Below are 17,147 nucleotides of genomic sequence, written 5' to 3' on the forward strand. Positions count from 1 at the left end.
AGGCAATTACAAAAAGGATAGTAGGAAGCTAAATAAAAACAATTAAAATTTCTCAGGACCAAGTCAGTCATTAGAGAAAAACATTTACCTTAAAAGATGATGGGGAGTACAATATTTGGATTCTGTGTCACTATGATTATGCAGCCATGAGTTGCTAAGGGCATCCTCTTTCTATTTATCAGAGTTCCCAAATGATCTGGTGAGATTTGTTCCTTATTACACCTTCATATTCCCTTTTTGCTGAGATCCAAATTTTGCTGCTATGGTAATTTGATCGTTTTCTATTGCTCCCTACTTCTGTTTCCCTCCACTATGTATGATTTCCTTTATTATATAATCGTGATTTAAAAGGGTGGAGAGGAAGACACACCAGCCACACATCCAGACTATGGCTCTGTGATCTCTACTTTCATTTCCCTAATGGCTGCATTGTAATTAGATTTGCAAAAACCGCAAAAGGTCTCATTTTGAATGGCAACAGCTGTTGACATCAACATTATATTGAATAATTTACTGGTTTAATTTTAGCTGCAAAACAATAAAACCCTCTTGTGGATGATTTTAGCAGGCAAACTTTTCTCTTGCAGTTGCTGACTCTTCTGCTCCAGCAGTACCAGTTTTTTTTTTTTTTAATGAAATACTCTTAACTCAGGTGTGCCAAAAACCCACAAGCAGAACAGTTTATTACTTCTAGTTTCCTTGAAGCAAAATGTCTATGTGACTATTTCAGCATCCTCAGTGTACTTGCTTATGTATAAACCAATGAGTTGGTAGTTAGCTCTTCCAAACTGAATTTAAATTTGAATGGCAGAATATTACTTTACCTTTTGAGGAACTGCCACTTCACAGAGTGACTTAAGCTGATTTCTTGACCTGTAGGAAATTGTAGCAGCATCTGGAAATTGATGTTTTCTTGGCAGAAAATGATGTTGCTTGCTTAACTTCTTCAATATCCTCTAACAGCTAGGCCTTAATCTGGCAGAAAATCTTTTTATGGAACTTCACACTTTCCTCCCAGATAGAAAGTACCCAAGATGACTCTCAGCAAGTGTGTGTGTGTGTGTGAGTGTTTGTGTGTGAGTGTGTGTGCGCGCACACACACAGCCTTCTGGACATTCACAATGGAGAAGAGGGTTTATGGACAGGAGGAGGATAGAGTATGTGAAATTGCTCTCAATTCTAACATTATGCACTTTCTGGAGGGGAAAAAAAAGAAAAATCCTTACTAAGGTAAATTTGAAAACATAGTTTTGGGATTTTCTAGATGAGTGATGTTACTTCTTTTATAGTTGTATGTTCTTTTTCTAATGTGTTTTTGTTATTCCACTGCTACCCATATCACAGGCAATCTGATCATTATACATTGTACAATACAACCTTTTGAAACAGAAAAATGTGTAACCATCTTCAAATTATCCTATTACAGTCAAAGAAATTTTAGGTTACAGGATAACAAACAACAAAATTACTTGTACAAAATATTCTAGTTATTTTATTAATATTCATATTACTAGGTCTCCTTTTTTTCTGCCATTACTACCTTTGCTTGGATTTTATTGAAGGAGTTATCCAAGGTAGTATTTATCAAAGAGAGATATCCTCACTTTAAGCTATGACAACAAAGAAACAGAAAACCTGATAAAGATTTACTAAACATAAATCTCAGAAGTATGATTATTAACTTATCTTTTCTGAATCTTGAATCTACAGTTAAAATTGAAGGAGTTTCTATACCATATCCAAACTATACTCAACACTACCTTCCTGGCCTGAATGTGTTAATAAAATGGTTGTAGGTAAATGTTAAGCAGAAATATTTCTGAGGGCACAAACAACATTGACTCTGTTAGAAAGGAACTCTCTAAAGACAAACAGAGTTTTATGATGACATTCTGAGTTTAGGAGACTGTATCAGGAATAGAGATGCATGAGGGCACCTGCTGACTAGTAACACATACAAGTTGGAGCTCTTGACTGGCAAGGATGCTTACCCTTGGGTGCAGTTCGGATGGCATGGGTGGCACTCCCGATCCTGATCCGCATACTTGAAAATGAAACTGTTTGCCCCCTGTAAGCCATCTGGACATTTCTCTACACAGTTTGGACCATCCTTAAAGTGAGAACATTTTGTACAGTTGTCAGGTCCCTAGAATGTGAAAAGAGAAGAAAGAATACAAAGAAAAATGGGTGTCTTTTCATTGAAACATAAGCATGTGGTTTATTTACTAAGACTTCATTTGGTGGCAAATAACTTTTCCTCTAGAGAGAACATATTCAGCAGAACAAATAGAAATGTAGCTCTTGTAGTATAAATAGCAATAAGAGAGGTTCGAGTTCAGTTTTGATACCCTGTGTGAGGGGGAAATATTATAGGGACATACATATGCTTGAAATATTTGCACTTTTTAACCCTGGGTTACCAGATTTCCATGGAATGCCTCTAGTGTGAATTAATTTGAACAGCAAAATGGTTCAATGACTTTTTCAAAAGGATGTCAGTGTTTTATTCTTGTGATCCATTCCTAGTCATATTATATTGCAACAATATTTTATAATAACCCATTTTCCATGGGGGTAATTCATCACCATCACTAAAAACAAGTGAATGGGCTTACTAAATAGTTAGAAAAGAGATAAAACAGAAATTAGGAAACACTGATTTACATAGAAGAGTGAAATGTAGACTGACTTTTGGTTGTAGAAGGACGTTATTTGAAAATTAAATCTTAAAATTTATTATGATGGTATCCAACATGGCGGCCAGCGCGGAGAGATCAAGTCTCTGACCTCTTCAGCTGTGCGGGCATAGGGAGTCATAAACAGTCTAAATGCTGTTTGCTCAGGATCACTAGGCAATGCTGAGCTGACGTGGATCTGGGACAAACAGTCTGGGCCTCTCAGAACACACACTGAGCCCGGATCAGCTGAATTCAAGCTCCCGTTCGCCTGCTTCCCGCAGACAAACAGCTGTGACTCAGCACTATTCCATCCTGCTGAAACAACTGGTCAGCCTTTCTGATCCTACGGAGGTAAATGCCAACCGAGCCTTCATAGGCAGTGGCCACAGGATTTAAACGGGGCTTGGGAGAGACAGTCAGGACCCACCCGTTGCATTGGTCGCCCGGCAAAGGGAAACGAACTGTCGCCATTTGCAAGAGATACCACCATGGCAGAGAACTGACGTCGCCAGACTGCGGCGGAGGAGATAACTTCATTGAAACCTGCGGCTACAGGTGTGTAATACCCTAGCCTTCCCTCTCCACACATTGGGGAAACCTAAAGGGCCCCTCCCAGCTCTTCCGTAAGGGCCCCTCCCAGCTCTCCCGTGAGCGCGATAGCCAGACCGAGAGAATCAGAAGTGGTGCGGGACCCGCGGATGACAACTGAGGTCTCCTGCACCAGCTACCGGGGGCGTGGCTACCAGAGGGCAAGTAAAATTCGCTGAGGATTCTCAGCCCCAAGCTCTACAAACTTAGGGTCTGAGAGAATGGCAAACAGGGAAAGTGTGCCCAGTCGTTCATGAAAACAGGGCTCCCTGGAGCAGCAGACCTGGCGTGTAGCCAGTATTGTGGTGAGTGTCACCGGTGAGAGGGGCCTGGCTAGAGGAAAAGTGGGGAAGTGACTAGACACAAGAAGAGGCCCTAGGCACTCAGGATTGGAGACTCGCCCAGTCTGGGAGGAGCTGCTGCACAGTGATTGGTTCCCGCGTATTGACAGGAGAAACTTGGCCTGGTGGGCAAAGCTCCACCTACTGGAAGAGAAGTTAATCAAACTCTAAGACTGCATTTATTAGTTTTTTTTTTTTTTTGATTTGGGTGTTTGTTTTAATTTTCATTTTTCTTTCTTGTTGTTTTTAAAATTTTTTTTGTTTAATTTTTTTAAATTTTTTACTTCTAATTTTAATTTTTTTATTATTATTATTTTTTTTAAATTTTTTTCTTTTTTTATTTCCTATTTTTTTTCTTCTTTTGTCTTTTCATTTCTTTTCAATTTTATTATTCCCCCTTCCTTGAATTCTACCTGCTTACTCTCATTCTCTTTAGTGACTTCTTCCTTTCCCTTCTAACACCTTTCCTCCCAAGCATCAAATAAATTTATAGGAGTAAACAGTAACTCAGCAGTCAAACAGAACAAGAAGTAACATGAGCAGCATGAAAAAGCAAGGAAGAAAAGGAGTACAAACAATGCAGGACAGCCTAAATATTCAGGAGGACCTAGAGTCATCAGAAAAATGGTCATATAAAGAACTCAAGGAACACCTTAGACAGATGGAATGGAACCTTAAAGAGGATATGAGACAGCAAATTCAAACAGTGAAAGAACACATTGAAAACGGATTACATAAACAGATAAAAGAAGAACTTAAGTATCTTTATCAAGAGATAGAGATAATAAAAAAAAATCAAACAATAATTCTAGAAATGAAGGAAACGATTAACCAAATTAAAAACTCAAATGAGAGTATCACTAACAGAGTGGAACAAGTAGAAGCCAGAATGTCAGATAATGAAGACAAAATATATCATCTTGAAAAGAATCTAGCCAACTCAGAAAGGCTGGTAAAAAATCACGAGAAAAACATCCAAGAGATATGGGATAACATAAAAAATCCAAACTTACGAGTCATTGGGATAGAGGAAGGTATACAGATTCAAACCAAGGGAACGAGTAACCTGCTGAATGAAATAATTACAAAAAACTTTCCAGAAATACAAAAGGAAACGGATATACAAATTATAGATGCATACAGGACACCGAGCATACAAAATCACAGTAGACCAACGCCAAGCACATTGTTATGAAGATATCCAATATACAGAACAAAGAGAAAATATTAAAAGCTACAAGAGAAAAGAGGAAGATTACATTCAGGGGTAAACCAAGAAGGTTAACAACGGATTTTTCATCACAGACGCTGAAAGCAAGTAGGTCCTGGAACAATGTATTTCAAATACTGAAAGACAATGGATGCCAACCAAGAATTCTGTATCCAGCAAAATTAAGCTTCAGGTATGACAATGAAATAAAAATCTTTCATGATAAACAAAAGTTAAAAGAATTTGCAGCCAGAAAACCAGCATTGCAAAGCATCTTGAGCAAAACACTACACGAGGAAGAAATGAAAAACAATAACCAAAACCATCAGTGGGAAGTGCCTCGGTAAATACAGAGGGCGGGGGGAAAGATAATCATGGAGAAACAAACTAAATTTAAAAAAAAAGGATAAATAATCAAACATGGCTGGAAGTACAAAACATATATCAATAGTAACTCTAAATGTTAATGGCTTAAACTCTCCAATAAAGCGACATAGGCTGGTATCATGGATTAAAAAAAAAATCCAACAATATGCTGCCTCCAGGAGACACATCTGATTGGAAAAGACATACACAGGCTGAAAGTGAAAGAATGGGAAAAAATATACCATGCACATGGTCCTCATAAGCAAGCAGGGGTGGCCATCCTCATATTGAATAAAATCGACTTCAAGACTAAGTTAATCAAAAGGGATAAGGAAGGACATTATATACTGTTAAAAGGAACCATTCACCAACAAGACATAACAATTATCAATATTTATGCACCAAATAACGGTGCTGCGACATTCAAAAAACAAATTCTCCTCAAGTTCAAGAATCAAATAGACCACAACACAATAATTATGGGTGACTTCAACACACCTCTCTCACCATTAGACAGATCCTCCAAACAAAAGTTGAATAAAGAATCTATAGAACTCAATACCACAATCAATAACCTAGACTTAACGGACATATATAGAATTTATCAACCATCATCAAGTGGATATACTTTTTTCTCAGCAGCACATGGATCCTTCTCAAAAATAGACCATATATTATGCCATAGGACAACCCTCAGTAAATATAAAGGGGTGGAGATAATACCATGCATTTTATCTGATCATAATGGAATGAAACTGGAAATCAATGAAAAAGAAGGAAGGAAGAATCCTACATCACATGGAAAATGAACATGAATGATCAATGGGTTATAGAAGACATAAAGGAGTAGATAAAAAAATTCTTAGAGATTAATGAAAATACACACACAACATATCAGAATCTATGGGACACAATGAAAGCAGTTTTAAGAGGGAAATTCATCGCCTGGAGGTCATTCCTCAAAAAAGAAAAAACCAACAAATAAATGAGCTCACACTTCATCTCAAAGCCCTAGAAAAGGAAGAGCAAAACAACAGCAAATGTAGCAGAAGGCAAGAAATAATTAAAATTAGAGCAGAAATCAATGAAATTGAAACAAAAGAAACTATTGAAAAAATTAACAAAACTAAAAGATGGTTCTTGGAAAAAATAAATAAGATCGACAGACCTTTAGCCTTCTAAGGAAGAGAAGAAGAGAGAGAGAACTCAAATTACTAACATACGGGATGAAAAAGGCAATATCACAACAGATGCTACAGAAATACAGAAGACAATTAGAAATTATTTTGAAAACATATATTCCAATAAAATAGAAGATACTGAAGACATCGATAAATTTCTTAAGTCATATAATTTGCCCAGACTGAGTCAGGAGGATACACACAATTTGAACAGACCAATATCAATGGATGAAATTGAAGAAGCCATCAAAAGACTACCAACCAAGAAAAGCCCAGGACCGGATGGGTATACAGCGGAGTTTTACAAAACCTTTAAAGAAGAATTAATACCAATACTTTTCAAGTTATTTCAGGAAATAGAAAAAGAGGGAGCTCTTCCAAATTCATTCTATGACGCCAACATCACCCTGATTCCAAAACCAAAGACACCTCAAAGAAAGAAAACTGCAGACCAATATCTCTAATGAACCTAGATGCAAAAATTCTCAATAAAATTCTGGTGAATCGAATACACAAACACATTAAAAAAAATTGTGCACCATGATCAAGTAGGATTCATCCCTGGGATGCAAGGATGGTTCAATATACGGAAATCAATAAATGTTATTCACCACATCAATAGACTTAAAGATAAGAACCATATGATCATCTCGATAGACGCAGAGAAAGCATTCGACAAAGTACATCATCCCTTTATGTTCAAAACATTAGAAAAACTAGGGATAACAGGAACTTACCTCGACATTGTAAAAGCTATCTATGCTAAGCCTCAGGCTAGCATCATTCTGAATGGAGAAAAATTGAAGGCATTCCCTCTAAAATCTGGAACAAGACAGGGATGCCCCCTATCACCACTTCTATTCAATATAGTTCTCGAAACACTGGCCAGAGCAATTAGACGAAAGAAACTAAGGCATAAAAATAGGAAAAGAAGAACTTAAATTATCACTATTTGAGGATGACATGATTCTATACCTGGAAGACCCAAAAGGGTCTACAAAGAAACTACTAGAACTAATAAATGAATTCAGCAAAGTGGCAGGATATAAAATCAACATGCATAAATCAAAGGCATTTCTGTATATCAGTGACAAAACTTCTGAAATGGAAATGAGGAAAAACACTCCATTCACAATATCCTCAAAAAAAAAAAATTAAATACTTGGGAATCAACCTAACAAAAGAGGTGAAAGATTTATACAATGAAAACTACAGAATCCTAAAGAGAGAAGTAGAAGAATATCTTAGAAGATGGAAAAATATACCCTGTTCATGGATAGACAGAACTAACATTATCAAAATGGCAATATTACCAAAAGTTCTCTATAGGTTTAATGCAATGCCAATCAAAATCCCAATGGCCTTTCTTGTAGAAATAGATAAAGCAATCATGAAATTCATATGGAAAAATAAAAGACCCAGAATAGCAAAAGCAATTCTAAGCAGGAAGTGTGAATCAGGCAGTATAGCGATACCAGATTTCAAACTATATTACAGAGCAATAGTGATAAAAACAGCATGGTACTGGTACCAAAACAGGCGGGTGGACCAATGGTATAGAATAGAGGATACAGAGACTAATCCACAAAGTTACAAATATCTTATATTTGATAAAGGGGCTAAAAGCATGCAATGGAGGAAGGATAGCATCTTCAACAAATGGTGCTGGGAAAATTGGAAATCCATATGCAACAAAATGAAACTGAATCCCTTTCTCTCGCCATGCACAAAAGTTAACTCAAAATGGATCAAGGAGCTTGATATCATATCAGACATATCATATCAGATAGAAGAAAAAGTTGGCTCCGATCTACATATTGTGGGGTTGGGCTCCAAATTCCTTAATAGGACACCAATAGCACAAGAGTTAATAACAAGAATCAACAAATGGGACTTACTTAAACTGAAAAGTTTTTTCTCAGCAAGAGAAACAATAAGAGAGGTAAATAGGGAGCCTACATCATGGGAACAAATTTTTACTCCTCACACTTCAGATAGAGCCCAATATCCAGAGTATACAATGAATTCAAAAAATTAGACAATAAGATAACAAATAACCCAATCAACAAATGGGCCAAGGACCTGAACAGACACTTCTCAGAGGAGGACATACAATCAATCAACAAGTACATGAAAAAATGCTCACCATCTCTGGCAGTCAGAGAAATGCAAATCAAAACCACCCTAAGATACCATCTCACTCCAGTAAGATTGGCAGCCATTATGAAGTCAAACAACAACAAGCGCTGGCGAGGATGTGGGGAAAAGGGTACTCTTGTACACTGCTGGTGGGACTGTAAACAGGTGCAGCCAATTTGGAAAGCAGTATGGAGATTCCTGGGAAAGCTGGGAATGGAACCACCATTTGACCCAGCTATTGCCCTTCTGGGACTATTTCCTGAAGACCTTAAAAGAGCACACTACAGGGATACTGCCACATCGATGTTCATAGCAGCACAATTCACAATTGCTAGACTGTGGAATCAACCCAGATGCCCTTCAATAGATGAATGGATAAAAAAAAATGTGGCATTTATACACCATGGAGTATTACGCAGCACTAAAAAATGACAAAATCACAGAATTTGCAGGGAAATGGATGGCACTAGAGCAGATTATGCTTAGTGAAGCTAGCCAATCCCTAAAAAACAAATACCAAATGTCTTCTTTGATATAATGAGAGCAACTAAGGACAGAACAGGGAGGAAGAGCAGGAAGAAAAGATTAACATTAAACAGAGACATGAGGTGGGAGGGAAAGGGAGAAAAAAAGGGAAATCACATGGAAATGGCGGGAGACCCTCATTGTTATACAAAATTACATATAAGAGGTTATGAGGGGAATGGGATAACAAACATGGAGGGAAATGAATTACAGTAGATGGGGTAGAGAGAGAAGATGGGAGGGGAGGGGAGGGGGGATAGTAGAGGATAGGAAAGGTAGCAGAATACAACAGTCACTAATAGGGCAGTATGTAAAAATGTGATGTGTAACCGATGTGATTCTGCAATCTGTATTTGGGGTAAAAATGGGAGTTCATAACCCACTTGATTCTAATGTATGAAATATGATATGTCAAGAGCTTTGTAATGTTGTGAACAACCAATAAAAAAAAACTATTCTAACAAATCTCAAAAGAAATTAAATATACTGATTTCCCATTTTATTTCCATAGTAAAAGAGTCAAAAATATACATACATATGATGTTTACTCTTCTATCTTAGTATTTCCAAAGATTTTTAAAAACTAGGTGTAGAGAATGAATGTATAAATGCAATAATAGAAAATGGAGGCAATATATTTAATTCCTGATTGTAAGCTACCTCTGGACATAGTAATATATTAGACAACTAAATATCAGGCCAAATCCTGATAGAAATATTGCATTTTACTCTCAGGATTATTTTCTCTGGTAGCTCTACTTGGAGCCACATATGAATATGCTAAGTCCCCTCTTAATAGAGATAAGATACAGTTTACTTTGGACAGGGAGTTGTATGTAGAATTCACATGAATTTGAATTGATATGCTAAACTCTCCAGCCTTCTCGCTCCTGGATGCCATGACTCAGGGACCCCATGTTGAATAGGAGTATCATGAGTTCAAAGCCTGCTACAATGCTAGGCCACTACAGGGAGGGGGGCTGCTTCTGAATAGTTAAAAGATTATCCGTGTACCCTATGTGAAAGGGCCAACGTTTTTTTCTGAGAGCTACTGCAACATGAGGGCTATATATTGTGTCAGCACAACCTTTTAAAAAAATCTAGCTTTAAGAGCCACTCTAGCTTTTATATAAAACAAACATGTATTTTGAAAATCAGTTCCATTCCCTTCTCCTTTCTCTTCCATTGCTGCCCCTCTGGGCAACATTTTGGTCTCTTGAAACTTTGTCTGATTTTCCTAACTTTTCTTTCTTCTCTCACTCCTTCTCTTACCTTTCTTAACAGAACTATACAGAAATAGTGAAAGTAACACAGAATGGGGGAAATTGTGAAAATAAATCAACTAAATTAAATAATAAAGATCAACAGCAGACAGATAAAAGCAAAGGACATCTTTGATTTCAAATTTATTCCTCTCACAATAGTCCTAGATTCCCGTCATAATTAGGCAGGATAATACTATCCCGTTTAACATAAAACTGGCATATTCCCAGAAAGCATATTCTTCTTATCATACTAAAGACATTGTTGCCTGAAAAAAATAATAATAAAGTAAAATGATAAGTGCAAGAAACTTGGGGTCAGATCTTCTATAGCTGAGTTGCAGCTCCTCATCCTCCTGAGAGTCTGTCTTTTGGAGAAACTTTCTATCATTATAAGTTCAATTTCTTTTCATTTTAAATGAAGAAGGTTATAGCATGCTTCAGATTAACAGTGTTTTATAAATATAAATGTACATTGCATATATTGTTATCATTAGGGAAATATTGGCAAGTCAAAGAAATATGATTTCACCAGAATAAACTGTAAGGGCAGGAGTGAGATTTCCAAATAGCGTTGATGACTTCCTCTATCAGTGTCAGTCTCATGGAGAAGCCTCCAGAAACTGCTGGATAACCCACGTGATTCATGTCTGTTATTTAGCACACAAAACCATCTCTGTCACCAGTTGTGAAATCAACATGTGGACTCAGAAATAGACAAAAACCTTATATGAATCGTAAAGGCTGAAAGCAAGCAAATCCCCATCCTAAGTAGGCACAAAATTTGGACCACTGCTTGAGCTCAGCCATTGCAATTTTTCTAAAAAGTACTGTGCTAATAACTGCAAGGCTTACTGATCTCAGACTATCTTGATTAAGTGCTCTTATCCTCCACAGATGCCTCATCTAGCCTTCCTGAACTTTCTATTTTTTTTTTTTTGATGGATCACCTTCTCTTGTCTTTTGATATGTCAATTCATAATTTTAGTATTAAATAGTAATATTAATTATCTGGCCCAACAAATGCTGCCATTATAGAAAAAAAATGTGTTCGTTATAAGACTATTTTCAGTCCCTCCTATCAAGTAATTTATGACAATTCAAAGAGCATTAATTTGAGGTTATCTTAATGTTTATATTTATAAACTGTCAAAATTCCATTGGAGAATAAATAAACAACAAACTGTAAAAACCTAAAAAATAAGATAAATTAATAAAGCGGTTCTTCACTAATATAATTTGGTATAATAGTAGGCAGCATGAGGATCAGTAAAAGCATGGGACAGTCAAACGCCCGAAGGTGGGAGGCTACAATTGTGATCCATACATTTACTATAATGGACAATTCATTTAACAGTTCTGAGATTATTCATTGGCAAAATGGGAACAATATCTAAATGAAAATGAAAAAAATGTCTGTGAAAATACTCTACAAAAGAACTATCTCACAAAGAGCAATCAACTTTAAGTCATGGATATGAATATTATTTATTTATTTAGGTATCTGGGATTGGACCCAGGGACACTTAACAAATGAGCAACATTGCCAGTTCTATATATTTTTTTTTCTTTTGAGACAGGGTCTTACCAAGTTGTTTAGGGCCTTTGTTGAGGCTGGCTCTGAACTTGTGATCATATTGCATCAGCCTCCTGCGTGGCTGGGATTATAGGTATGCACCACAACACTCAGCATAAATATGATTTATAACAATCATAATGATTTTGACTTATGATTAATAGATAAAATGGTCATAAAATTTTTCAATACTTGAAAACTAGTATAGTCATATTATGGAGCAGATTATTATAAAGATTTATACAAGGAATATTCCCTATGAAATTACTCTAGAAAATATAAGATATACTTTTTACTATGCTTGCATTATTTCTAAGCAAATTAGTTTTCTGTCTATGGAATTAGGTGGACTAAAAATACTAATTACTAGGAATGAGTGATTTTTTTTAAAGGTAAAAATTACAAGAAAGGTAAAAATATCATGTTTTCAATAAACAGAATGCAATATATGCAAAAAAGCCTAATGTGAGAATAATATATTTAAATATGCAAATAATGACTCTGTTGATGTTGGAGAAATATTTTTGCACATTAATATTTAGTTTGTTAGTATGTAAAAACTCATAATTGTTGTGCTAATGGAACCTGATACAAAGTAGTTCTTAAACAGTATTTGTTGACTAAATGAACAAATGTTTCTTAGAGTTTTTTTTTCAGAATTAAAAGGATAAAGGAAAGAAAAACAAAATTATGTGTCAAGAAAAAGGTTCAGTTAGACAATAGTACTAATAAATCCACAGGAAATATGAGTGTAATGAAGTAACATCCATAAGGATTCACAAATAAAATAACAGATAGTTTTGTCGTTGCTCATAACTTTTTTAAAAAGGTGTTTGCTGACCCAGAGTCATTCGATCATCCCCAGCCTTGATTAGAGGACATGGATAAATCCCTGATCATTTTGACTGTTTATTTTCAAAGTTTCAGAGTCTCTGAAGAGACTGTTTTCATTTTATGAATTATTATCCAGAACTTACCTAAATATATTAGAGTTCAAAGAACAAATATTGATAACTCAACTTGTTTTAGTAAACTTTTACAGAAATTTACTTCCTTATGTCTCATGACATTCCCTAAGGAATTCACATTTCTCATGCTGTGGATTGACTATATTTCCATGCCTGTTCATGGTGGAGAAGGAAAATAGCTGCATGTGCCCTTTACGTACTTACATGGAGATCATTACATATTAAATTGCCTTTTAGACTTTGGTTCTTCAAGCCAAATAACATCACTTCTTTCTCTCAGGGATCTGATTTTCCAAGTTTAATCATCCTGTAGTAGTCCTCTGAACTGTCCACGTTTTCCATATCCTTCTTTAGATGAACTTCCAGAACAGGTCATTGGGGCCTAATGGAAGTGTGGAGGGCTCAGTGATATTTTCTTTTCCTAAGCTAATTGTGTGCTAAATAAGCACTCTGGTAGAAAAATTAACACTTTTTAATTTTAAATAAATTATTATGGAGCAATGTTGAGCTTTTAGTTACACCCAAATTATTTAGTCCCCAAATTATCTACTGAGAGATGATTCAATAACAGATAAACTGGAAATTTTTCTAAAGAAGGATGAATATGACACTTTGAGATGACAAACTCATACTGATCTTATTATTAAGGAAAAGCCCAAATGATGGAAACCAAAAGGAGGTCTAAAAAATACGTATCATTTTCTCCCTAAAGATAACTTCAAATTATATAAATGGCACCTCATCCATGGAGACTTTCCTGATCCTTTAGCTTCTCCTTGGATTCTCATAGCTCAGTTCTTCTCTCTGCCATATTGTTTATCATAATGTTTTTATTCTTTGTTCTTTTTACTATCCTTCACACTGCCATAATAGACAAGTGGGTAAATATAGAAATGAATGTGTTATACTTTTTCCCAAACACAACGTGAACAATCACATTTAAAAATCTCTACATTTCCTTCTTACAAATTTTTCTTCAAAGCATGGGTCAAACACCACTTTACTAGCACCTTCCTTGAAGTTCCCAACATCTAGCCCAATGATATAATTCGTTTCTCATCTTCTTATAACTCACAACTGTTTATATTACATCAATGATTAAACTTCTAGCAAATTCTCATGCAGCATTCTTCTCAACAACGTGCCATTTTCCAAGACAACTTCCTGGATATACTTCTGTTTAGATACATTATCAGGGGGATAAATATAGATACCATTGTATTTTCAAATATTTTATCTCACATTTTATCTTCCTGCAAAACTCTAAGCCTCTCAAAGGTGAACTATTAAACATGTTCCCCCATTGCATCCTATAGATACCTACTGAATGGATGGGTAAACAATAAGACAATGATAGAACGAACATTCACACATGATACTACACAGCCAGCACACCCACAACACCTTCAGGCTTACCGGTCCATGGCATGTGAGGAGGCCATCTTCCATCTTCTCACACTGGGAGTCACACTCCACGCAGATGGAGCCATTCTCGAACTCCCGAAATTCACTGTGAAAATATCAGCTGCATGAGGAGGTGTAAGCAAACAAGCTGTCAACTTAAAAAATGAACTAACATCTGCTAAAAGTCCTATTGGCAGAGTAGATTCTTGAGTTTGTTTCTCTATGTGCCAGGAGCATCAGAAACATTTCCCTGTACATTAAGGACTAAGTTCTCCATTAGGAGAAAAGATAAACAGCAGCCAGATGGCTCTCCTTGTCCTCTATTGGATTCAATGAAAGACTCATTCTGGAAACCTCTCCTGTGAGAGAGATTCTAGCCCTCTCAAAAGAAAAAAAAAAAAAAAAGTAACTCTTCTGCTGACACAGCAAAACGCTTTCTACCTTTTTAGATAAGGGTATGCCTGTTTGTATCCATATAAAAGTTTACTCTTGGATGAAGCTTTAATTTCTAAACTTTGAAAGAACTATTGTATTTTTCTTGTTGCTAGGTTACATGAAATGTTCCCCATCCTTGTCCTTCAAATCCCAAGAGTCTTCAACTTATTTTTGGTGAAACTTCAAAAAACGCTTTGATTTCTTTTCTCCTTTCAAAATATCTGCCTTAGAGAATTAGAAAAAAAATATCTTTTATGGTGGATTTTATTTTCTTAGATTATTGATCTAATATCAACATTTTTTTCAATCTCAATTCTTTTTGAAGTAATTCTTTATGGTATAAAATTTTTAAAAATAGTTTAATGGCTAAATCCTAAAACTTTCTAATTGAAATCTATTGGGATGATGGTCATCCTTCCTGCATTTATAATTTTTTTGGACTATTTGTGTATTATATGGTTATAAATACCTAAATTTTCCAAAGTCCCTTCTAAATGTTTCATTTCCATAATTGGGTATCAGTCGTCTATAATATGTTCCAACTACCTCTTTCCTACTAATGTACAAGAGGTTGAAGAACTGGGTAAGGACAATTTTGAATGTTATTTAGAGTAATTAACAAAATTTGACTAATATGTGCAGCCAATTTATTGATTATTTCAAGTCTTTTTTCCCTGACCTACCATTCCAAACCACCAATTGATTAGGTGACAAATTCAAACATATTATTCCTAGAGTGATGAATTATTTTTCCCAATTGCATACTTAAAGCCTTCATAAATAACAGAAGTCCAAAGGTTGAACAATGTTTTCTGTTGGTTATATTACAACTCTATCTATTCCAAGGCTGAATAATTAGTTTGGCTTTCAAAATGAATAGCATAAATAGGTGGTTTAATTATGTGTGTACATAGGCAGTTACATGCTTTTTGCATTTTAAGTATGAGATATTATTAGTTTGTTATAGATCAAACCTTTTATGAATTTTCTTAAATTTAAACTCTTAATTATAAAAACAAGTTTTCTTTTATATGCTTCATCAACAGGAGTGATATAAAGTATTTAACAGAGGACACATTCAGAATACAAAGATCCATATGACCTGGTATGGGGGAGTGGTTAAACTGTAAAGAAGATGAAAAACACTGTATAGTAAAATTTTATGACAGCTCAAAGCCAGGGACCAGCTAATTACTGGTTTTGGATAATAATTTCTTTGGAAATTAAATGGTTATGAAGCACATTATTTTTGTGCTACTCAAACAGAGGCCATACTTTTCTTACTCTTCTACTCCAAAACCCACTTGTCCACACAGAGAGGTGAAGAGGAAGATGCAGGTCAGAAAAATCATGGAGACAACCTGTTGCTTTTTCTTCCACAGACTTACAATTGTGTGGCTCTCTTCCTTTCTACCTTCCTAAAGGATCCTACCCTTTACTGTTGCCACCATTGCTCTTTTCCTTCCCTGCCCCCTAGTGACTTTACTGTGACTTTGCCAGAGTTCCCCTTCCACTTGAATTTGACCTAACAAATTAGTCTGTTGAGCATGAACTTTGCGTGCTAAGTTTGTTTCACTTGTTTTTACTGTAATACTTGTGTGTTAGCTCAACCGATTCTTTAATCACAAGTGAATGCTAGTCTTCCAAAACTAAAACCCACAATTAACAGTGATATTTCTAGGACTTAAATACTTCAACTTTTCTAAGTTTAATTTCCTAAATATCCTCTGTAAAGGAGAAACATATTGTTTCAATGAGGGGTTGTGATTTTTAAAAATAAAAATGCCTGCAAAGATTTTTAGACTGGTACAATTGTTAATGCTTCTGTTTATCTGAAAGTTTCAGAAGAGTTGACAGAAAGGTTTTAATTTTATTTCATTTTTTTTTTAGTTTTTTGGTAAGAGGGATTGAACCCAAGGGCATTTTACCACTGAGCTATCTCCCCAGGATTTTTATTTTTTAATTTTGACACAGGTACTTGTAAGTTGCTGAGGGTCTTCCTAAATGAGCAAGGCTGGCCTTGAATTTGCAATCCTCCTGCTTCACCCTCCTGAGTAGCTGGGATAACAGGTGTGTGCCCCTGTGTCCAGGTAGGCAGGAAAATTTTAGCTACCATTGCAATTATCTTTTTCTTTCATTCTAAATTGATTATGCATTGTAGTTAAGAAATACAGAAATACAGTGAGTAATATGACCCATATTTGAATGCTAATCAGCCAGGAATTGATTATTTTTTCTTTCTCCCTTCAAAAAAATTCTCTTTTGAGGATTTGTTCTCTTCTAATACACACACAGACACACATGCACACACTTCATGTGTGTGCATTCGTGTGTGTGTGTGTGTGTGTGTGTGTGTGTATGCTCTCCCCATAATTTTGGTAAATGTGAATTGCATTTGATTATTTTCAGCAGTTTTTAACATGACTATTTCACTGAACCATTTAAACAGCTCAGAATAATAGACACAAAAGGAA

General features: G+C 35.6%; 1 protein-coding gene across 3 annotated transcripts in view; it reads right to left on the reverse strand.

The window, feature by feature from the left end:
- The window catches only part of ERBB4 (erb-b2 receptor tyrosine kinase 4), a 1,081,463-nt gene that overhangs the window by 250,278 nt on the left and 814,038 nt on the right, over positions 1-17,147 (reverse strand). For all 3 annotated transcript variants that reach the window (XM_081261308.1, XM_081261306.1, XM_081261307.1), the window contains 2 exons: positions 14,251-14,344; positions 1,992-2,146 (listed from right to left, as the gene is read on the reverse strand). In XM_081261308.1, coding sequence (XP_081117434.1) covers positions 1,992-2,146; positions 14,251-14,344 — 249 coding nt within the window. The remainder of the gene's footprint in view (positions 1-1,991; positions 2,147-14,250; positions 14,345-17,147) is intronic.

The sequence above is a fragment of the Spermophilus citellus genome (genome assembly GCF_964194105.1).
Source record: "Spermophilus citellus genome assembly, chromosome: 11".
Classification (NCBI taxonomy): domain Eukaryota; kingdom Metazoa; phylum Chordata; class Mammalia; order Rodentia; family Sciuridae; genus Spermophilus; species Spermophilus citellus.